The sequence below is a fragment of the Culex pipiens genome, chromosome 2 (assembly GCF_016801865.2).
Source record: "Culex pipiens pallens isolate TS chromosome 2, TS_CPP_V2, whole genome shotgun sequence".
NCBI classification, from domain to species: domain Eukaryota; kingdom Metazoa; phylum Arthropoda; class Insecta; order Diptera; family Culicidae; genus Culex; species Culex pipiens.
In genome coordinates, this window is record NC_068938.1 from 203379778 (window position 1) to 203404606 (window position 24829).

The 24829-nt window shown below is 35.0% G+C and overlaps 2 protein-coding genes across 3 annotated transcripts in view; both read right to left on the minus strand.

Moving 5' to 3' along the window:
• The window catches only part of LOC120421843 (LIRP-like), a 368041-nt gene that overhangs the window by 294240 nt on the left and 48972 nt on the right, over positions 1-24829 (minus strand). The window lies entirely within an intron of this gene.
• LOC120421835 (protein O-mannosyl-transferase Tmtc3-like) overlaps positions 1-24829 on the minus strand; it is a 469119-nt gene that overhangs the window by 251740 nt on the left and 192550 nt on the right. For both annotated transcript variants that reach the window (XM_052708777.1, XM_052708776.1), the window contains one exon: positions 18938-19037. In XM_052708777.1, the coding sequence (XP_052564737.1) occupies positions 18938-19037 (100 nt within the window). The remainder of the gene's footprint in view (positions 1-18937; positions 19038-24829) is intronic.

Below are 24829 nucleotides of genomic sequence, written 5' to 3' on the forward strand. Positions count from 1 at the left end.
TTTTGATTTAACACGTAACTTTTCCCATTTCGAGCGAGGTGCGGAGTCTTTTCCAGGGCGGGAGCTGATTATAGGTGCACAAGGTAATGATGAAAGTTAATTTTTGCTTTGTGGCGAAAGATCTGCCAGGTGGGGGTGGGGAAGTTTAAATTAAATTGAGTTCTACTCTGCTGATGCATGGTGCGATTTGAAGTTTTAAGCGGAGTTGCGAATAATCAAATCCTTTTTTGATGGAATAAATTTGAGCATTTATTTAATTTTTTCGCAAATCTCAAGGTCTCCCAAATCTACCACCATCTCGTTAGCGACGTGAGAAATTACACTTTTTCCTCACTTTTCACCCCAAACAGAAACTCCAACACCACTCAGCCCACGACTTTCCGCTTTCACAAATGTTTACGTGCAGTCGAAAAAAGTGCAACTCCCACTCGTCACGTGTGCGCGCGCCCTGCCTTAAATTTGGCTTTCCACGGAAAGCGGCAGCCATAGTAATTTGTTTGATAAACGACACCATTTCTGGGCGCGCACCAGAAATCGTGGCAAATGCTTTGGGGAGAAAACCTTCCGCGGTCCTGTTTTTTTTTCTCGGGGAATTGCAAAGTGGGGATTGTAAATTGCACAGATTTCTCAAGTTGAAACTCGTTTTCGCGCGCAGTTGTGAGAGGGGTTTCGGGGAAATGTTTAAAAATACGCGAAGTTTCGGAAAAAGTTTGTGGAAGCAAAAATGTCATTTCACAAATTTATGTTAGCTGTTTCAGTGATACAAATCACTACCAATGGCAAAATGATTCAATTCAGTTTCAATTTAACAACATGAAACTGCTTTTTGAAACTTTTCTGGTTAAAAAAATCAACATTAAGTCATGCTTGAGTGATGAGCAAATTGAAAATTAAAAATGATATCAAAATAGTAGTTTATGCAACAAGTTGCAAAAAGGGGATTTTTTCAGCACGAGTCGTACATTTATCCAACGAGGTTCACCAGTTCCATACAACATTTTTTGCAATTCCAAAAAACACACACTGAGTGAAATTTTATTTCAAATTTTCATGTATTTTGTCAATAAATCGTTTAAATCTAAAAAAAGGTTGAAAAGTGTTGCTTTTCGAAACAAGTGCTGAAAAGTTCAACTTTTCAGCACCCATTTCAGTGCTGAAAAGTAGAACTTTTCAGCATTTATTGTGAAAAGTGTTGCTATTCGATTCTGTTATTTTTGGTACAGAAAAGTAGGCTATTTAGTCGTTCAAGAATGACAGGAAAAGTAAGTAGTTTCACGACGGCATTGCAAAAATGTTTTTTTTTATTCATTTCATATTTTTATTAGGTCCTTTAAGGTGCTTCGACCAGGTTAGGACCGAGGATCAGTTTACAATCAAAATATAAAAAAAAAACTCATTACACTCCATACTTGGAGATCATGTAACTGACGAGGGTTACTTGGTCCAAGCGGGTCTTGCAGGTTTTGAATCTGCCGATGTACTCGGAGAAAATGCCCCACAACTCAGCAGAACTGTAGAGCACCTCCCCGGCTTCCTCTTTCATGGTTCCACCGTCTCGGGAGCTTCCTTGGCTTCTTCCTGCGGGGCGAGGGCGATCCTTCGATTTTCCGTCCGGGACTGCACCCGGCAACGGAGGGAACTCCGCCGGCGTGAATATCAAAAATGTTAACGTTATAACTGGAAAAAATGAAAAAATGGCAACATCGATGCCGATCCGCGATTTTTATCATTTTTTTTTTTAGATTTTTGGCTTCCCTTCATATTTTCAAATATTTCAAAACAAATAAGGCCGTTGCAAATATTTTTCAAAGTTTATGCCCCCCCCCTTTTAAAATCTGTTCGAAAAATCGGGGGGCAAAAAATATATTTTTTAATAAAACTTCAAAATTTTAAAGGAAATGGAAGTCTAATCAGTTAAAAACAATTAGAAAAGCATTTTCCTGCGTCTAAAATCATATTAAGCATGTCTTGAATCGATAAAAAATGTTTTCAATTTTTTGTGGAATTCCAATGAACAGGACCGCAATTTTTTTTCGGCGGAAAAAAATATCTCTTCAATACTTGGACATTTTGAAAACTAATGATTGCAAAACAACTGGGCAGGTGTAAAATGCACTTTAAAACACTTTTTTCATTAAAATGTTGAGACCAAGGCTTGTTATTTAAATTTTTATACATTTATTTTTATTTTTTTTGCTTCCCCCTCCTCGAAATAAACTTCAAAAACTATTTGCAACGGCTTAAGGCATTTATTTAGTCTATTTTAAGCATTTCAAATTGTTTTGTGTTGATAAGGCTCCTACTTAATTTTTTGTTTAGTTTTTTGAAAAAATATTTTTTGCCCCCTTGTTTTTAGTATCGATTTTGATAAACATAAACTTTGAAAAATATTTTCAACTGAGTAACTAATTCAAAAAAATCGTTGAGCAAATTTGTAGACCAGTTATAAAATAATTGGAATAAATTGTATAAAGTTTTAATTTACATTTTAATCAAATAAAAGCCTCTTAACCTCTTAAAAAAAATGAGTTGTGGGACAACAGTTTAAAAACAGATAAAAGAAATCTCATTTTTGAAAATATGGCTTAAAGTTTATTTTTATTTTTTGATAAAATTTCGATTAAAAAAAGTTTAAATCTAGGCAACTGCTACACATTGATCATCCTTGTGTCCCTGTCGGTTATGATAACAAATCACATAAAATCAAATCAAAATTTAGATAAAATAGTATCGTGATTTATGAATATTTTTTGAAATTCCGTTGTGAAACTAATAAACATCTTTGTTATTCTGGCTTCACGAAAAGGAATACTTTTCTAAATTTAAAATAAAAATACCGAAAAATATCGGATGTTGCAAAGTTCGACTTTTCAGCACTTGTATCGAAAAGTACGACTTTCAAATTTTGTTTTTATTTCATCGGTGAATTGACTGAACACATAGACAATTGACTTAAAATGCCATTCAAAGGGTGTTTTTCAGAAATTGCAAAAAATGTTGCATGGAACTTGTTGCAAAACTTGATTTTTTCATATCAATCCATTTCAATCTTTTTTTTTCAATTTGTTGCATAAACTACTATTTAAAGTGCAGTTTATCAAGCGTAAAAAAAATCAATGCAGGAATATGTATTTCAAGAAGATAATTTTGCCTCAAAACATATTAGAAAAAGCCTCTTTTAAGTGTAAAATTTATACAGTAAATTCTCGAAACTTCAAAATAAGACCTATCATTGTATTTTTACCATCTTTACAATCGATTCCTTTTGTCCAAATAAGTTATGTTTCTTCATATCAATCTCCATACAAATTTGGTTGCTATCCATAGAAAACTGCTATGAAAACATTCTAAAATCTGCATCTTGAGAAGGGATTTTCTGATCCATTTGGTACATTCGGCAAAGCTGTAGGACTACTCAGAAAAAAAAGAAGTACCTTTCTTTAGAAAATACTCAATTTGTAATACATTTTTATCACAATTGATTCGATTTTGACAAACTCAACCTCCTTCGATTTGTTTGTTTGATATGTTTTACTGTACAGCATTTTTTTTAAGGAAAATATTGTAAATGCACACGAAAGTTCAAAAAATCGAAAAGTGCTCAAGTAAAATTTTGATATACAGTCATGCTCCGGTTTAGCACGCCTCGGTTTTGCACTGCCCAGATTTTGATTCTTTCAGCTGCCTCGGTTAAGCACGGCCCAACGTATTTTTGAAAACAAATACTTAAAATTTTAGATTTTTACAATATGGGTATCAAACGATCGGGATTTTTTTCGTAAATTTTGTTAGTTATTACACAAGTTTTTGAAAATACTGAAAATTTTCACAAAACTATGCATTTTTGAAAAATTACTCAAAATTTCAATGCTTCATACTATGGGTGATCGGATTGGCTTTTTTAAATACATTTTGAATGTGTGGGTGATCGGATCGGGTTTTTTTAAATGCATTTTGAATGTAATTACAACATTTTTTAAAAATACTTAACAATTTCACAAAACTACGTATTATCGAAAAAAAACCCAAAGTTTCAGTTTTTTTCATTATGGGTATCAAATGATTGGGATTTTTCATACATTTCGAAAGTTGTAACTCGATTTTTTGAAAATACTAAAAATATTCACAAAACTTCGTATTTTCGATAAAATACTCAAAATTTGAATATTTTGCAGTATGGGTATCAAATGATCGGATTTTTTCGTACATTTCAAATTTAATAACAACCATTTTTGAAAATACTCAAAATGTTCGCAAAAATACGTAATTTCTCAAAACAATCTCAAAATTTCTAAGTTTTAAAATTCATAACATTCGTAACGTGTGAAAAAGTTCCAATCATTTGATACCCATATTGTGAAAAACTGAAATTTTGAGTATTTGTTCGAAACTACGTAGTTTTGTGAAAATTTTGAGAACTACGTAGTTTTGTGAAAATTTTGAGTATTTAAAAAATATTGTTATTACATTCCAAATGTATGAAAAAGTCCCGATCATTTGATACCCATGCCGCAAAAAAAATTAAATTTTGAGTATTTTTTTCGAAAATACGTAATTTTATCAAAATTTTCAGTATTTTCAACAAAACTGTATGTCATTCTTAATGTATGAAAAGTTCCGATCATTTCATATCCATATTGCAAGTAATTGAAATTTTGAGTATTTTTTTCGAAAATACGTAGTTTTGTGTAAATTTTCAATATTTCCAAAAAAATGTATGTCATTCGAAATGTATGACAAAAACACGATCATTGGATACCAATATTGCAAAACTGAAATTTTGAGTTTTTTTTCGAAAATACGTAGTTTTGTGAAAATTTTCAGTATTTTCAAAAAAAAAAAAATTGTATTTCATTCGAAATGTATCACAAAAACACGATCATTTGATACCCATTTTGCAATAACAATAGTTTTGAGGTTTTTAGAGTAAAAATAGCATTTTCAAAATACAGGAAAAACACTATATTTTTTTTATGCTTGCATGATTTTTCATTCGATTATAGCCAATGTCCCCCCCTCCCCTCCCCTGTGCTTCAGTTGTGCACGCCTCGGTTTTGTATCCCCCATATGCGTTGCCAAACCGAGGCATGACTGTATGGTAGCTTGATTGTGTTGCTTCCATTTTTAGGGCAAATAATTTGATAAAATTGTTTTTTTTTATAAATTGTCCATCTTTGTTCAACTTTGAAAAATATATATTCGAGGAGCTGAGAAAAGTCACTACAAATTGCTTGAACATTTTGATTCTAGCTTTGGTTGCTGAGATATCACACTAAATTGACCTTCCATTTTCAATCGTTGATATTTTTATATTGATCAGATGTTCAATGTTAAAAAGTAGAAAAATGTTTGAAATTTTCCAATTGAATAAAAATCCGAAAATATTTTTCTCATGGACACAAATTGAAATTCGTAAAAAATTAGACAAAACGAAGTTGACTTTATAGCTGTCGGCCACCATTGCTAGTACCAACCACTAGTGTCTTCCTTTTATCTACAAGGACTTCGCCGCCCTGGGCTCCTAAGTGTATGAAAGTATGGCACGGAGCGACGGCGCCGAATACCCATATTTACACAAAGAATTTTAGAGAAAAATTAGACAACTCTCCAAAAAATTGGTCGCAATTTTTTTTGTTAGGTTGATGCAAATTTTAAAGGATTAAAACATAAATTTTCAAGGGAAAAACTTTCGAACATGTTCGGTTATAGACTTTTCAGAATAAATTGTTAAGTGTAATTTTAAGCATTTTTGATCAAATTTGACACTTCTTAGCATTTTACCAATTTTCTTTTTACAGATTCAATATCGGAAAAGATGAGAAAATCTGGATAGCAACACCATGCCACTTTGAACATTTTTGACAACAGAAAAATTTTGAGATCATTTTTGTATTAATGTTTTGAAAACCCTATTTGAAAATCTTTATTTTTGTTATTCATTATTGATATTAAAGACTCTGAATTTATGCCAAATTTCTATATTCCTATTTTTTTAATTTACGCTTCTGTTCTTTAAGGGAATCGTTTGTTCAAGTTTCAATAAACGATTCAAGGTCATTTTCAATATTAGTAACAAAATAATACCTCAGTTCAGGCCGTCACTCCCAGGTCTTAATTCCCGATAATCGATTCTTTTCACCAAACTGATGTCTCCATCAATGTTTAACGTGCACGCCACGCCAAGACGGTGGGGGAAGGTTCTTTACCTTTTGAAGAAGAAAATATAACGAACATAAACACCGCCACCTCACGAGTCATTTTCATATCTGGAAGGCAGCTGTCACCGGGCGCGCCGATTTCGTGCTTTCAAACTTCATTACTGGGGGGAAAAATTCTCCGAAATTGTATTAAAAATACCTTTTCTTTGGAAGTGGCACTGTGAAAAATTGTTGTGTGACAATTGTTATGTTGCAAAGAAGATGTTTTGTGACATTTTTTAACAGTGTCATACCAAAAAAGAAAACAACCCTCCTTTCGGATGATATTTATACGCGGGGCGCACGTCATGCCACCTTGTTTGATGAGTCGTCTTACGGTTGCGATGTGACAAAATCGAAGACAAGCTTGGGCTGGTACCTTGTCGCATATGGTGCTCGTTCCCACATTTTAGGGTGAAAATCTTGATGGTTTATTGAATCAGTTTGGTTGATTTTGTAATATTCAAATATTTATACTTCAACGGATCTGAAACATTATATGATACATATTACACAACGGTTCTTTAAACTACTTAGCAACATGTTAATTAAAAGAGAATTGTAACAAAAAAGTAACTTCATGTTGCACAAAATCTCGAATTTGTGATTCTGTTACAACATTTTGCAACACAAAAACCTTCTCCTATCAAGCGAATTTTCCCAGAACTACCATCCCAGCTGTCATTACTGACGGAGCATCAGTAGCTGCCATTACTGTGTACAGTTTGTCGTCAATTTAATACTGTTCCCCTCCCATCCTATCTCTCAGGTATTTGTCATTAGACGGGGGCATCAGCTGCAGCGACTGTCAACCGGAAATTGCACCCCGGAGCACTCCACCTTGGCGACCACCGTTGGACAGTGTGATGCTTCGAAATCTTTGAAGTTTTATTTTTATTTTGAAATAATTTGGAGTTGTTACAAATGTTCCGAATAAAGTTGTTCAACGCTGTTTTTGAACTAATTATGTAATTTTTAATTTTTAAAAAGTTTCACAACTCCCAAAACCACTGTCTCCGCTCTACCTGGACCGGCTGACTTCCGGGGGCGAACATCCCGAGCCCTGGTCCGGTGTGACAGCGCGAGTCATCTGTGTTGCATCATTAAGATTTCAAACCCCGAACGAAGGAAATTGCTCCTCGAAGCTCATCTGCGCGCCAAAGAATGACGATAAGACGGGAAGAAAAATCCCAACTACTTTACACAAGCACAGCCAGGAAAATCAGAACGCGGTGGTGGTGGTGAGTTACGCGGGGAGAAAGAGTTGGTACACCTGGAGATCGCCGGACGAGGAAAAATCTCGGCGCGAGTTGGAGAACGATCTCTGCTCGGTGGCCTGGGTAACGTGAAATGAAAGGAATTTCTTAACTTGGTGCCATACTATGAATTGGGAATTGAGAATGGTGGGGGGAAGAGCTGTCTGGAATCGGGAGAAAGGTAAGGAACGGGAGGGAAGAAGCTGAGGAATGCACGTGATTTATTTACGACAACTGACAAAGGGAAACGTCGAAGTTACAACGAGAAGGATTTTTAGCTTGGAATGAAAAATGTTTAAAATTTGAAGTCTCGTAAACGTGAAACAAGGTTTTCAATCCAGCAATACAGTAAAGAAAAGTAAAGTTATTCCAAAGTTATTCACTGAATCGAATGTTAATGAAATAATATTTATTATACAGTCAAAAATTAAATAAAGAATTTTCTAGTAGTTATTCAAAGCTAAGAAAATGTATATAATTTGTTTTAAGTAATAACATATTTTGTTATCATAAAAGGACCTTTTATATAGCAAAAACAATATAATAACATTTTTGCTCATGATATTTTCAGTAAAAAGAAGTATGCAGTATTTTTTTTAGTGCCCCAGACTATGCCTCCACGCATTTTTTTGCAACTTAAATGATGATGGTGCTATTCTATAGGAGAAAATGTGAAAAATCGTAAAAATTGAAAAAGTAACTGTAAAAACGTGAAAAAATTAGATAGGCAAAATGTAATTATATAAGGTGGTAGAATAGGCCAAATACTACCAAAAACAAATATCAACTGAACAAGATAAATGCAAATTAAAATACTAAAAATAAAACAAGAAAAACTTAAAACAAGAGAAGTAAAGTTTTTCGTAGAACAAAAGTTGCTCAAAATGACCTCCTGAACAAGGGAAAAATAAATATTTTCGGAATAAAATTGGGCAGTAGAGGGTCAAGGATCAAACAAAAAAAAAAGAATTTTTTTTGCAAAAGTCGTTCTCAAATGTATTTTAAATTACATTAAAAAATCATGAAAAAGTAAAAACCTTAAGCGAATTTAACATAGGATTCATTCAAATACAACGTAACACAATACAACGCATCTGTGTATCAAAAAAAATCCTTTACAAATTTGTTGAATACTAATAAAAATCTAGTTACTACCCTAGTAACATTTTTAAACTTATAGGTTTTATCATGGTTCTGCAAACCTTCATACGGCCTATATGGGCTTTTATGGCCTACTTAAAACCTAAAATGTTACTAGGGTAAGGAACAACTCAACAAAAAATATCAGAAAAAAACTTTTTATATTCTGAACAGCATGTAAAATTATGAAAGGTTTTAAACTCATTGAATTTTTTTTTTGAAAATTGCATTTCTCATTAACTAGACATAATGTTTATTTTGTTAATATTTTTTTTATGAATTGAACACGATGCAAAATTTTGTAAAGTGTTTGACTGTCAAATTTGACACTTTTACAACAAATTAATATTTCTTTAAACATATTTTTAAGTTTTTGAAAATTTACAATCAAGTTTGCAAACGAAGAGAAAATTTAATTAGTAGTTTATGCAACAAGTTGCAAAAAGAAGAATTTTTCATTTCATTTTCATTAATCCAACGAGGTTTACCGAGTTGGATAAATACGACGAGTGATGAAAAAATCAAGTTTTGCAAAGAGTTCCATACAACGTTTTTTTTAACTCCGAAAATAAGTCTTTTAACAGAATTGCATTAAGTCAATGAATCGTTTAAATAAAAAAAATGTAAAAAGAACAACTTTTTCAAACAAGTGCTGAAAAGTTCAACTTTTCAGCATCCATTTCAGTGCTTATATGTAGAACTTTTCAGCATTTGCTTTAAAAAGGAAATAGTTTCGCGACGAAATTGCAAAAATATATATTTGCAATTCTGTCGCGAAACTAATTACTTTGCCTGTCTTTTCCGTACGACGAAACAGCCTACTTTTCTCTATCAAAAATAACAAAATCGAATAGAAACACTTTTCAAAACAAATGCTGAAAACTTCTGCTTTTCTGCATTGAATTGGATTCTGAAAAGTTGAACTTTTCAGCACCTGTTTTGAAAAGTTTTAATTTTTTAACATTGTTTTGATTAAAACGGTGGATTTTTGCTTAAACTACTATTTTGCACCACCAGTGTTTGAATTGTAAACCCGGGCAGACGGTAATAACGAAAATCATGTCATTTCAATAACAAATACTGTTAAAATAACAGAAAATGTTAGGTAATCTTCTTGAAAAATTCATATTTGCATAATGGTTTAATTACAGTTCACGTAATCATAACAAAATTTGTTATTGGTCTGACATTCGTTGAAAGCCAAAACAACTATGAAATAACATTTTTTGTTATGGAAGAATGCCTCCAACTGTTATTGGGATGATCGGATTAGTTGTTGGAATAATAAAAAATAATAACAAAGATTTATTCGAAGAATAACTAAAAATGTTATAAGTCAGTTATCACAATAACAAAAAAATCATAACGACGAATAACAAATCTTTTCATAAATAACATAAAATGTTATTGGCCAAGTATTTTCAAATAACAAAAAAAGTTATACCCAAGCTATTTCTGTCTGCTCGGGAAGAAGCAAAAACAAAAAATAAAATTTTACATTAAGCTTGTTCCAATATTTCGTAGCACAAAAAAAATAACTCCAAATATCGAAAAAAAAATCTTCCTCTTCGTGTTTGAAAAACATTACAAAATCAATCTTATAAGTTTTCAACAACTAAAAAAACCTTGGTTGTAAATACTCTTATGTATTATAATTTAATCACGATAAAAAATTGGAAAGAATTTTAAAGTATTATTTTTTTTAACGCAATTTTTTTTCAGTTTTTTTCACATCTGCACAAGTTAATTTTGAAAATGCTTATAAACACTTCGAAAATACTGCAAAATTTTGAAAGGTTTTTAACAAATTTGAATTTTTTAAGCCAATTTATCAAATGTTACAAAAAAAATTATAAAAATGCAAGTTTTTGAATAAAAAACACAACTACGTTGAAATGATACAAAATAATGTAATTTATTTGTTGTGCTATAAGAGTAAAAATTATTTCAAAAGAATTTCATAAAACCCGTTCCAATTTACATAAAACTTAACTGAACCTCGTTTTTTTTATTTTCAATTGTTGATATTGATCAGATTTTCAATGTTTAAAAATAAAAAAATGTATGAAATTTTTCTAACGTTTAAAAAAATATTTTTGGATTTTTGAAATTACATTACAACAGAGCCAAATTGTATGATTTAATATTTTTTCATAAAGTTAAATAACAATGAATCAAAATTAGACAACTGTCAAAAAAATTCAGCATTTATTGAAAATTTCAAATCATTCCATGCCAAAAAAACTAAAGTAGTGAAAAAAAATTTGTTGCAAAATATGGTAAGGCCAACTTTACTGTTTGTTCTCCTCTCCTACCCCATCAATTTCTCATAAAACGATGACAACAAAAATATTGGCAAAACACACATTTTCATTGAATAAATTTTTACAATCGATGGAAAACTTTTTATGACATATTCCGTGTCTTAATCAAAAATTGCACTTCTTAGCTTGATACAAATTTTGAATTTTTGGATCACAAATCGGAAAAGATCATTGAAATTATTTTTTTTTGCATTGGCAGAACTGTTACATTGAATAAAACATTTACCTTTGCTTAAATATTTTTAAAATTAAGCTAAAAAGTTTAAATTCAAATGTTTTAAATTTTCCCTCACCATTCCTTTTCAAGAGCCAAAGATGGAATCTTTAAAAAATACTAGGCTTTAAAGTCAAATAAAAAATAGTCTTCCAGAATATTTGAAGTTGTATGTATTCAGCATGATTTTTTCCTAAAAATATATTTTTGTGAAAATATTGTAATTTTTATAACTTTCAATATAAGTTTGTATAAAGTTAAACTTTCATGGGTTCAATAGATTTTTTATAGAAAATACCAAATACAGTAACTTAGCTTTTTAAACTAAAATGATATTTTATGAGAAAATCTGAACTTAAAAATAACAATTATGTGTTTAAAATGTCACCTACGATGGAAACTCACAAATGTTTTAATTTCTGAAAATTTAAAAAATTAAAAATGGTTTAAAAAATAGTATAAAATATTAAAAACTCACACAATGCACAAATAATAAATTAGTGTTACTTGACTCTTATTTTTCAAAATTAACTCATTTGATATTTGAAAAAAAAAATATATTGAGCCCTGAAAAAGTCAAATATGCTTGCATATGTTTATGTTAATGTTACTTCTACGCTTTATTTAAAAATTGTAAAAATCTCCAAAATTTATGAATATATTACAAACATGAGCAAAGATTAAAAAATCGTGTAATCTTTTTCAAAATTTTCTGAAAACGCAAAAAACAACTGTGAAAATATGCAACAGTGCCAAAATCCAACCCCTCACGAAACGAAATCCGTAGATTCCATCGAAGGCAACATCTCCTCCGGTAGCGCACAGCGCCAGAACCTAGCGCAAGAAGCGAAACTATCGGATAAGTAATTGAATATATTTTTGGTTTCAGGACGAGCAAAGTAACGAGGCGAGAGGGTTCAGAGGAGCAAAGAATCCTGCTTTGCATCTCAAGTTGCTGCTCCGGATGCTGCTGCAGCTGCACTCAAGGATCTCCGTCCCCCTTTTCTTGGAAGCCCGGCATCAATGTTTATGATTTTAATTTCAGCATCGTTTGAGGATGCTGTCGAGAATGCATAAAATTTTCAACCCCTCCCCTCTACTTGGGTTCTCGTTCCAGAAGTGCACATAGTAACTTGACTGTGCTGGAGATAAATAATTTGAAAGTCGAGAGACCCCCGGGATTGACTGGGCACAATGTAGGTCATGGAAGTTTTTGTTAGAGTTGTTGCTCCTTGGCTGGAACCTTAATGAAACTGGTGTAAAACTTCCTTAATCTTGAATTGCCCATCTGTTGCCAACTTGACCAACGGTATCGCCACGGATGCATTTCTCACCGCGTCGGAAAAGTTCTCCCCTCAAGAGCTAAGCAAATTCCGTTGCCAAAACCACAAAGCTCTTGCCCCGTAAGACAAATAGATGGAGTCTACCGGGGAAAGTTTCCGGGAAGATTTATTCAAGTGTCTTCGAGGAACGATCTACGCTCGCTTGGCGGGCGCCAAACACAGGACAAAGGTACTTCAACCCGAAAAGCGAAAATTTAACTCTTTAATTAGTTTTAATTACAGCCAACGAACGGAAGCAAGTGGGAGGGTTGGGAGGAATTAGGGCGAGTCAAGACGGTGATTGAATTTTCCACTTCATGATCGAAGGGGGGGAAGAGTGTATGCTGCTGCTTTTATAGTTTGAACGGGAAGTGAGAGCTCAACGGTTGATGGGTAAATTAAGAAAATGGGGTCGTTGAGTTGAGTTGAGTTGAGTTGAGTTGAGTTGAGTTGAGTTGAGTTGAGTTGAGTTGAGTTGAGTTGAGTTGAGTTGAGTTGAGTTGAGTTGAGTTGAGTTGAGTTGAGTTGAGTTGAGTTGAGTTGAGTTGAGTTGAGTTGTGTTGAGTTGAGTTGAGTTGAGTTGAGTTGAGTTGAGTTGAGTTGAGTTGAGTTGAGTTGAGTTGAGTTGAGTTGAGTTGAGTTGAGTTGAGTTGAGTTGAGTTGAGTTGTGTTGAGTTGAGTTGAGTTGAGTTGAGTTGAGTTGAGTTGAGTTGAGTTGAGTTGAGTTGAGTTGAGTTGAGTTGAGTTGAGTTGAGTTGAGTTGAGTTGAGTTGAGTTGAGTTGAGTTGAGTTGAGTTGAGTTGAGTTGAGTTGAGTTGAACCAACCCATAAAACTCTACTCAATGAACCATGCAACAATCCTCAAATAACCCATTCATGGACATGAAAATAAGCAGTTTCATCCACAACAAATGACACAGCAAATTGCCCACACAAAACACAACAACAACCCCACAGAAAGCTCTGCACATTACGCTTCCACGGCCATGAATGCTTAATTCGACAACCATTACGAATGGGTGGTCAACGCGCGCTGAACACTGAAACCTGCTAATTTTGACCCCGGCACACCACTGAAATAAAACCCCTCAGCAAAGGCACTGATAAAACATGCAACTGGTAATTTTGACCTCGAATAAAAAACCACAGAAAACCAAAAGGGAGGTTCGAGTTACAACCGTAACGTTCGCCCAAATATAGACTTCCATTCAACTCGAGCACACAAAAAAACAGTGGAAATAAAAATACTTCGTGACGTGCGAGGACAATTCCGGTGTAGTACATACAAATTTATGCAAATAAGTCCCATCAAACCCCAGGGGGTGAGTGCGCGCACCAACCTTTTGCTGCGAATTGGCCACTGGTCAGGCAGACAGACACGTGTCCTTTATTGACTCTTTGATTGGTTTTGCTTTGCTGGAAATTCGAGGGTAGCGATTTTCCGTGTAAATTGGGTGATTTAGAACATAGAAAACTTGTTCGCAACAACTGAAATTGAAATACAAACAAACTGTACCTCATTGCAACATAAAACAACTTGTTTGTTCTAAACATGTTGCACAAAAGTTTCAACATGTTTTTTAAGTAACGAAATTTAGCACTTAGCTCATCTTATCAGCAAATTTCGTTACAGAGATTAAAAAAAATCTCTAGAAATAAAATGATACCAGTAAATGTAAATTTTAGAAAAGTTATTATTTTATATCAAACATATTTTACTTATTATCTTTTCAGAGATTTCAGAGCAATATACTTGAAAATCGGTGTACTAATTGTTTTGATTCCGGTGTTTGATGAAAAATAATTTAAAACTATATTTTTTTTTGAAATAGAAAATCCTAAATATAATTATAATACCCAGTCTTAAAAAAAACAAACAATTAAATAGAAAATATTCAAAGCGCCAGGCATTTTGCGGATCTGTGAACTAAAATTTAAACCATTTTCCCTAATAAGCCAAAAAAAGATGATATATGCCTAATAAAAATTAAAATGCTATAAAATTCGGATTGATTACTATGTATTCAACTATTCATTTATTTCTACAGCCAAATCTGAATTTCCAGACCAAATTTGATTTTTCTCAATTTCGGAAATTCCCGGGACAAATTATGAAAATTCCCGGGATTCGGGAATTCCCGGTTTTAGAAAAATTCCAGGATTTTTTTCCCAGGAATTTCCGGGATGTCGCACTTCTCTTTACAAAAAATCAAAATGATTAATCTACGATGTTCAATATACTTCGTTTAGTTAACAAACAATCTGCTTGTAATTCGAACCAATTTTTCTTTTTTTAGCTTCCTCTGTTTTTAAAAATCAATAGATTTTCAAAAATAATAAAAAATGTCAAATTGAATCAAATTTACATTCACACACTTACACAGTGGTTTTTTTCTTTTTGCCTGAAATTGTTTAGGTTTGATTTATTTCGAATTTCACAAATTTTGTTTAAGTTTTCACATTATCAAAGTTTGTTTTAATTATAAACTAATTTTTGTTAAACTAACGTTTACTTGCAACTTATCTGTAACGTGAATGAGCATTTTTTTGAAAATAAAAGTTGTATTGTGTACTATTTTTATAACCAAAGAAGTAACTTGCATAATTGGTTTGTCCATAGAGGACTCCATGCAATTTTGGCAACAAAAATGCTATTAAAATGTTCAAAAATTTGTATCTTTAGAACAGATCATCAAGTAGATTTGGTATTGCTTAGAACGTTACAGAAAACAATGATATTTTCTTTTTGCCTTCCTCACTGAGGTAAGGCTATAATCCTGCTCTAAAAATGAACTTCCTATAAAAACGTCGTAGACCCACTTTCATGTATACATATCGACTCAGAATCGAAAACTGAACAAATGTCTGTGTGTATGTGTGTGTGTATGTATGTATGTGACCAACAAACTAGCTCATGTTTCTCGGCACTGGCTGAACCGATTTGACCCGAACTTGTTGCATTCGACTTGGTTTGGGGTCCCATAGATCGAGTTTTATACAGATTGAAGTTTCGATAAGTAGTTCAAAAGTTATGTATAAAAATGTGTTTTCACATATATTTGGATCTCACTTAACTGTATGTAAACTATGTCCGGGTCCATCATCCGACCCATCGTTGGTTAGGTTATCAAAAGACCTTTCCAACGAGTCCAAAACATTGAAGATCTGGCAACCCTGTCTCGAGATATGGCCACTTAAGTGATATTGATGTACTTTTTGGAAGCCGGATCTCACTAAACTGTATGTAAACTATGTCCGGGTCCACCATCCGACCCACCATTGGTTATGTTATCAAAAGACCTTTCCAACGAGTTCAAAACATTGAAGATCTGGCAACCCTGTCTCGAGATATGGCCACTTAAGTGATATTGATGTACTTTTTTGAAGCCGGATCTCACTTAAATGTATGTAAACTATGTCCGGCTCCACCATCCGACCTATTGTTGGTTAGGTTATCAAAAGACCTTTCCAACGAGTCCAAAACATTGAAGATCTGGCAACCCTGTCTCGAGATATGGCCACTTAAGTGATATTGATGTACTTTTTTACTCCGGATCTAAAAAAGAGATGAAATTTTTGTATCTGAAAGAGATGAAATTTCATATCAGCCATTGTTGGTAATAAGTGAGGAAGGCTCCAACCACATAGGTGGATTAAGTTAGTTTTTATAAAAATACCCATCTTATCGACTTTTCACATGAAACGTTAAATTGCTCAAGAAATCAAAATTCGAATTATTCGTTCTACAGCATTGCCTTGGCGTTCTCGATTGCGAGATTCCTACTCGAAACTAAGTGTCCGAAGGCATTGATTGTTGAGTAGCCTGTCCCATTTTGAGGTCATGTCGAGGAATTTCAGGTGCTCACTTCTTAAATGATAGATTATGATGTTAGGAACAATGTTTTCTTAGACAAGAAAAAATAATAAAATACTTTCTCGCACCCCCTAGTCGATTTACTGAAAAATGTCACTTTTTTGAACAAATTTTCTAAAATCGCTTGGAATCAATACAAAAACTGATTCGATCTGGTGAGTATTATCTTCAAACGATAGGTTTTTGTCCATAGATTAAGATGCACTATCAATATTGGACCAAAATCTAAGTTTTTGGACTCTCCCAGGCGGATTTATGTCGAAAAAATCGCATTTTTTTGAAACTTTTTTCAGAAATGCTCATTTAATTTAGGGTAGTCTATTTTTCCCAGTAAAACCAATACATGCAGCTTGTAGGAAATTTCATGGCGAACATTTTTCCCTCTGAGAAAATGCAATTTCGACACTCCAGAGCCGAGATATTTAAGTTTTAGTGAGGAAAAAAGTGCCAATTTTCAAAATTTCTCAGAATTCAGAAGCAAGGCCTACTAATTACCCGATGTTGCAAGCATGTGTCGCAAAGGTCAGGGTATGCTTTCTTATAGTAATTTTGGCCGCTGAATCCGAATCTGAAATCAAATTTCGTGTAAACAGTGATGTTTTGTAGCTACACCCTTTTGGAATGTTATTTGCGTGATTAAATCGCTGCCATTCAAATTGCTTGCAAGTTCGGTCATACTTTTTTCGGTTTTCGTAAATACCACTTTGATTCAGCGATTTTCCACTCTCCATATCAAAAAGATTTGTTTTGTATGGAAATTGGGGAGGAGGGGGTCCACGTGGTTTATGGATAGTCCCTAAGCCACCACCAAATAACAATATGCGATTTTTCGAATTGCTTAAGATAATCAAAACGTAAAAAACATTTAACAGATCTGTAAGTAAAAAATCAATCAAAGTGGAACGAAAACCGAGAAAAGTATGACCGAACTTGCAAGCAATTTGAATGGCAGCGATTTAATTACGCAAATAACATTCCAAAAGGGTGTAGCTACAAAACATCACTGTTTACACGAAATTTGATTTCAGATTCGGATTCAGCGGCCAAAATTACTATAAGAAAGCATACCTTTGCGATACATGCTAGCAACATCGGGTAATTAATAGGCCTTGCTTCTGAATTCTGAGAAATTTTGAAAATTGGCACTTTTTTCCTCACTAAAACTCAAATATCTCGGCTCTGGAGTGTCGAAATTGCATTTTCTCAGAGGGAAAAATGTTCGCCATGAAATTTCCTACAAGCTGCATGTATTGGTTTTACTGGGAAAAATAGACTACCCTAAATTAAATGAGCATTTCTGAAAAAAGTTTCAAAAAAATGCGATTTTTTCGACATAAATCCGCCTGGGAGAGTCCAAAAACTTAGATTTTGGTCCAATATTGATAGTGCATCTTAATCTATGGACAAAAACCTATCGTTTGAAGATAATACTCACCAGATCGAATCAGTTTTTGTATTGATTCCAAGCGATTTTAGAAAATTTGTTCAAAAAAGTGACATTTTTCAGTAAATCGACTAGGGGGTGCGAGAAAGTATTTTATTATTTTTTCTTGTCTAAGAAAACATTGTTCCTAACATCATAATCTATCATTTAAGAAGTGAGCACCTGAAATTCCTCGACATGACCTCAAAATGGGACAGGCTATTGTTGAGGCAATTTCAAACCTCTTTTTACAACTAAGCTTCCATCCACTTCAGGATTCGAACAGACGACCTTTGGATTGGTAGTCCAACTGCCTACCAGCAACTCCACCGAGTCATTCATTTGCTAAATGAACCTTTTTTTAAATTTTAAATTTTGGATAATTTTAGATGACTAAAAGTTACATTTTAAATTATTTATTTGTTGAGAAAGTCACTTTTTATCTGTAGAGATCATGCCCAAACTCATAAGCAAAATTGCTTTGAAAATTAGCTTCAAAGATTTTTTTATCGATTAAAAATATTTTCGAAATTCAACATCATCATTTGAAAAGGTCCAAAAACACTTATTTTCAACCACACCAAATGTTAGAGTTAATTTGAATTTTTTTTACAATAATTTCATTTTTTGACTGAAAGTCGGATGCATATTTGCTGAGTTTTCGTTTTTTTAATGAGGCTAAAATGTAAAGAAAACTTCATTTTTATTGTGTGTTATTCAGTGGATTGAAATTGATAGGAAGTACTCAACGATTGCAAATTTGATTTAAGATTGCTTTCGACTTATTTCCACGCCATTCAAAATTATATATTTTTCTGTAAATTGGCAACACTGCCAAATGCATTTTGATCAACTTGTACTTTAACTCAAATATAGGCATTTTTATAAGCTAAAAAATATTCAAAAATGAGAATGAAAATTCCATGTTTGCATCATATTTATTTCTCAAGTTTCATAAATGATTTATAATAATTAAATGATATTTCTGCAAAAAAAAAGAATTTTTCCGAACACTCTTTCAGGTTATTGGTAAATATAATGCAAAATGTTTGAGTTGCATTTTTATTTGTAATATTATTTTGCAAAGTTGCCGCTATTTAGTTAAATTTCTTTTCAGCAATAGTTTTTTTCAGCGCGAACTTGCTATTTTTGCATTAATCTAGATCTATAATGCCTGTCAAACTTACCGGTGGCCCGTTTCCGCCTGGTCGCTTTGGTGTAGAAGATGAACGCCGCCAGGAAGAACACCGAGGACAGCGTTTCGGCCCGACCTACGACGCCGGTTACCTGTAATAAACAAACGGAGAGGGAAAAACACATAAATGAATGTAAAAATAAGGCGCAATTTCAATAAAGTATACAGAGTTCGCCGGTGGTACACAACAAGTGGGGCGAGAAATTAGCTTTCGATGGGTTTTCGGGGCTACAATTTTGCGTTTTATTTTTCGTGGGGAGGGGAGTTGTGGGTCTTCTGGTGAATTTTTGGTACCCTAAAACAGTTCAGGGGGTGGAACGAAAAACCGCTGAAATATGATAATTGTGGAGGCGTCTGGTTGGCCGCCGAAGGAGGGTGCGTTCTTTAGTGTTTTTGCAAGGAATATTTACAAGAAGAACAGGTTTCAGCTCTAACGGTGAGGGTAATTCGATTTCATGGGCAAGAATTTTATGATAATGTGTTTTTATTTGTGATTAGTTCTATTTGAAATGTTCAGTTGAAATACTTTGCTGAATATTTCAAACCAATGAAAACTAATCGCTCTAATTAGCAAATTTCCATGTTCTGTATAGCATAACAAAAACCCTTTAAGTCGCTCTAAATCACGTGTAAAGCTAATTATACCTGTCAAAGGTACTCCCATCATCAAACGAGACATCCATTCAAGGCCGCTCTTTAGATTCTATCTAATTATACATTTTCCCTCCCCAAAATCACCCCTTTTCCCTTGAAACGACCCACTTTAAATCCCCTTTCCGCATTTCAGTCAGAATCTCAAACGCCATAAATCCATCATATGACCCCCCGCCTCTCCCCTTTCAAGTGACATTTCCCCAGAACTCAACTCTCAGACACACACACACACATGACACATAAAGTTGGGCATTAGCCTCAACCCTGGGAGAGGAGGTTTGGTTGTGGTTACCAAAGCTCATTATACCCGATAGTTCTCGGAGGGGTGGGCAAAGCAAACGCAGCCATTTATCTTTTGTCGTGGGTGTCACGTGTATGACACATATCTTCAAGCTTCAGGGACCACCGCAGCCCACCCTCCCCTTACTTTGGTGGGGTGGGGGGGGGGGGAGCCTCCGTGGTGAAGAGATTCACCTTTGACTTTTGACGTAGAACTAGGCTCCAGGGCAGAGATTCCAACCCTTTGCGAGAAAGGGGGGACAATTGGGGTGAAATCAGCACATTGTCGGATTTTTGTCTTCTTAATTTATTAGCTTTCGGTTAATCAATAATCAAAACTTCAAAATCAAAATAAATAACTGCCAAAAACTACCCACTTTACCCCATCCGTCCCCATCACCCTTAAGATCATGTGTGTTCCCCTCGGTTGGCAGCCAAATATCCATGTCACACAAAAGTCGCGAGCAATCGCGTCGTGTTTTCCTTCCGTTCTATTTGCAGCAAAAGGGAAAGTCCACCTCCGTGTACGCACGAGTGCAAGCAGCAGTCAAGTGCTCAGTGCTCCATCGTTTTTTCGAAATTTTTCGCCGTAATTTACCGTGATTAGCCGCGAGTTTGCTCCAGCAGCATGCCAAGGGCCGGCCGTGGCCGTGGCAGTTCGAGTGCGGCCTCGAAAAACCCGCGAAGTTCGTCTACCGGCCGTGTGCAAAAAGGTAAACAAACCAACGCCGTGTCGACCGCCATCGCGCAGGGGAGAGTGAGCGCAAAAGGCATCGACAAAAAGTTACTACATCCCGGATATGTTCCGAGATCACCAGTGCGAACCCGTTCCGGTACCTCCGGTGCCACGACCAGTGGCACATCAACATCCGCCAACATCCCCATCAGGAACGAGTTCCAGATGCTGAGCGACGATGAAGAAAACAACAACAACAACACCGACGGTAGCAGCACTACCGACGACGACGACGACGATGATGGTCGTGCACGGAAAAAAGTGCCGACGTCAAAAAAGAACAACTCTCCAGCGGAACGTAGACCACCTCCAATTTTTGTTTTGGACACGTTGGCGGACGATGTTGACGAGTTGCTGGAAGGCCTCGGATATTGTCTGAAAATCGGTAAGTCGGCAGTGCAAGTGATTACACTGAGCAAAAAAGATTTCGACCTGGTGCTTGAAGAACTGAAGCGTAGCAACTTCAACTTCTACACATACGACCCAGAGAAGCCCCCTGTTAAGGTCGTCTTGCAGGGTTACCAAGACCGTCCGATCGCCGACCTGAAGCGACACCTCTCGAACGCCGGAATAAAACCGCGGGAGATTAAAGTGCTCTCGCGCAAGACAACGGTCACGGGTGTGCACACTCTGTACCTGTTGTACTTCGACCGCGGCACCGTCAAGATCCAAGACCTGCGGCGGACTAAGACGTTGGACGGTTTTTGGGTAAACTGGCGGTTTTACTCCAAAAACCCGACGGACGTAGCGCAATGCCACCGTTGCCAGAAATTCGGCCACGGCTCGCGGAACTGCAACCTCCGGCCCCGCTGCGTGAAGTGCGGTGAGTCACACCTCTCGGAGGCGTGCGCACTACCACGAAAGGCGGACTTGGGGGACAAGGCAGAACAAACCAAGCCGCGTGTAAAGTGCGCGAACTGTGACGGCAACCATACCGGCAATTACCGCGGATGCGTCGCGCGCAAGGCCTACCTCGAGGAGCAGGAAAAGAGGAAGAAGAAAGCCCACCCTCCTCAGCGAAGTACGAGCGCAGCCGTTCCTGCAGCTGGACAGCCTACGGTTCCAGCGGACAACCCAGCGATCCCTCCTGGATGGGGGCGTTCGTTTGCCAGCGTGGTCGCTGCCGGTAGCGGCGATGCGGCCCAGCAAGGAGTCACCGGGGAAGATCTCTTTACCCTGCCGGAGTTCTTTGCTCTCGCGGGGGAGATGATGACGCGGTTTCGGAGCTGCCGTAACAAGGCGGAGCAATTTCTGGCCCTCGGGGAGCTGATGATCAAGCACATCTATAATTGATTATTTTTGTCTGTGATCTAGTTTTAAGCTTTCTCTTTATCTATCCTTTTCCCATTGCACTTTCTGTAAGTTTTTTGAAAACTTTTTCTTACTCTTGTCAATTCCATAGTTATAAGTAATAATTTTTCGATTGAATTACGATGTAAAACACAGCTGAAAGGAACACCAAAACTCTGTTATATACCTAAATGAACTCATTGTAACTTGGATTATTCACAAATAAAACCGAATTGAATTGAAAAAAGGGAAAGTCCTTAAGGCGCAATTGTCGTTTGGGCTGAGACTCACGAGAGCTCATTCACAATTCACGTGAGAAATTGTGCCCGAAGGTCCCCCCCGGGGAAAAGAGAAGGTTGTTTGTGAGATGAGAGAAGGTGTGTGGTCTTAAAGGCATGGTGATTTGACCTAAAAAAAAAGAATTACAAAATGAATTCTTCAATCAAAATCTTGAGAATTCTTGAAGACAAAATCAAGACCATTTCTATAAAGAAATAAATGCACTGAAAATCTGACAAAAATCTTATTCTTAAATTTGGTTGCACACAAATGTTGTGAACAGAGCACATTTCACAGAATCTATAGAGAAGAATGATGTGTGGACATACCGTGCCAAATGCTCCAAATAAGTTATGACAAAATTGACAAAATTGACAAAATTGACAAAATTGACAAAATTGACAAAATTGACAAAATTGACAAAATTGACAAAATTGACAAAATTGACAAAATTGACAAAATTGACAAAATTGACAAAATTGACAAAATTGACAAAATTGACAAAATTGACAAAATTGACAAAATTGAGACAAAATTGAGACAAAATTGAGACAAAATTGAGACAAAATTGAGACAAAATTGAGACAAAATTGAGACAAAATTGAGACAAAATTGAGACAAAATTGAGACAAAATTGAGACAAAATTGAGACAAAATTGAGACAAAATTGAGACAAAATTGAGACAAAATTGAGACAAAATTGAGACAAAATTGAGACAAAATTGAGACAAAATTGAGACAAAATTGAGACAAAATTGAGACAAAATTGAGACAAAATTGAGACAAAATTGAGACAAAATTGACAAAATTGACAAAATTGACAAAATTGACAAAATTGACAAAATTGACAAAATTGACAAAATTGACAAAATTGACAAAATTGACAAACTTGACAAAATTGACAAAATTGACAAAATTGACAAAATTGACAAAATTGACAAAATTGACAAAATTGACAAAATTGACAAAATTGACAAAATTGACAAAATTGACAAAATTGACAAAATTGACAAAATTGACAAAATTGACAAAATTGACAAAAATGACAAAATTGACAAAATTGACAAAATTGACAAAATTGACAAAATTGACAAAATTGACAAAATTGACAAAATTGACAAAATTGAGACAAAATTGAGACAAAATTGAGACAAAATTGAGACAAAATTGAGACAAAATTGAGACAAAATTGAGACAAAATTGAGACAAAATTGAGACAAAATTGAGACAAAATTGAGACAAAATTGAGACAAAATTGAGACAAAATTGAGACCAAATTGAGACAAAATTGAGACAAAATTGAGACAAAATTGAGACAAAATTGAGACAAAATTGACAAAATTGACAAAATTGATGAAATTGATGAAATTTACCAAAATGACCAACATGACCAAAATGACCAAAATTGAGACAAAATTGAGACAAAATTGAGACAAAATTGAGATAAAATTGAGACAAAATTGAGACAAAATTGAGACAAAATTGAGACAAAATTGAGACAAAATTGAGACAAAATTGAGACAAAATTGAGACAATATTGAGATCAAATTGAGACTCAATTGAGACATAATTGAGACAAAATTGAGTCAAAATTGAGACAAAATTGAGACAAAATTGAGACAAAAAATAAGACAAAATTGACAAAATTGACCAAATGGTGAATGGTTAATGGTCTCATGATGAAAACTTTATCTAATAAATAATTGGCAAAACTTTTTCAAAATATTCGAATTTCAATTAAAATTTCATTTGAAATACTCGAAATAAATTTAGGAGTTCTAGATTTTTATTCTTTATCAATTTTCAATAAAAAACAAAAGTTTGAAAACTGCAGATAGTGTTCAAAAGCTTGAATATTGAACTAATTTTATTTAACTGGTCCTTTATCTATAATAAACCAGCTGGATTGTATTCATATTGAATCCAAATAACAGACCATTTGAAAGCAAATAATCGAAATCGAAAAGCCTCAGCTGTAACTGCGTCCAAATCTATTTACCCACAAACCTCGACAAACACACTTATCAAACAAGTTTCCATTAAATTAATCCCGAAAACACAAACAAACACAAAACCAGCCCAGCCCACGCTAAGCCACGTCAAACCCATGTTGTCCCACCAAATCTGCGGTCACCGCGTGTTCGGCAAACGGATTTGTCTGTGTGATTAATTTTCTGCACGTGGCTGTGTGAGTGGCTCCCACTTTGACATGCAAATTTCGCCGCAGCTGGAAAAGACTGCTTTCCCTGGAATTTCGTCGCAAAAGTCACGTGTGTGTGTGTGTGTGTGTGTGTGTGTGTGTGTGTGTGTGTGTGTGGGGGCCTCAGCGAGAAAGCTGATTCGACGACCCTCAGTTTTCACATGATAAAAATAAGCCATCAGCCGCTCCAGCCGCGGGGGTGGGTTAAATCTCCAGTGAATTACCGAAGCGGAGAAACTTTTGCCGCCGAATCGACATGGCCCCAAATTGGCCAGGCTATCCCCACCAGACGGATCCAGGTGGGGCGGGGAACGTGGTCCTTTCCGCAGTTGGTGCAGAGATTTTTCCACATTAAAATGATGAGCCAGCGTTAGCTGCTCGAAAAACGGCTCACATGAAGTTGGAAAAGCAGGGAAAAGGCACGGAAAAAATGGTTGGACAGGACT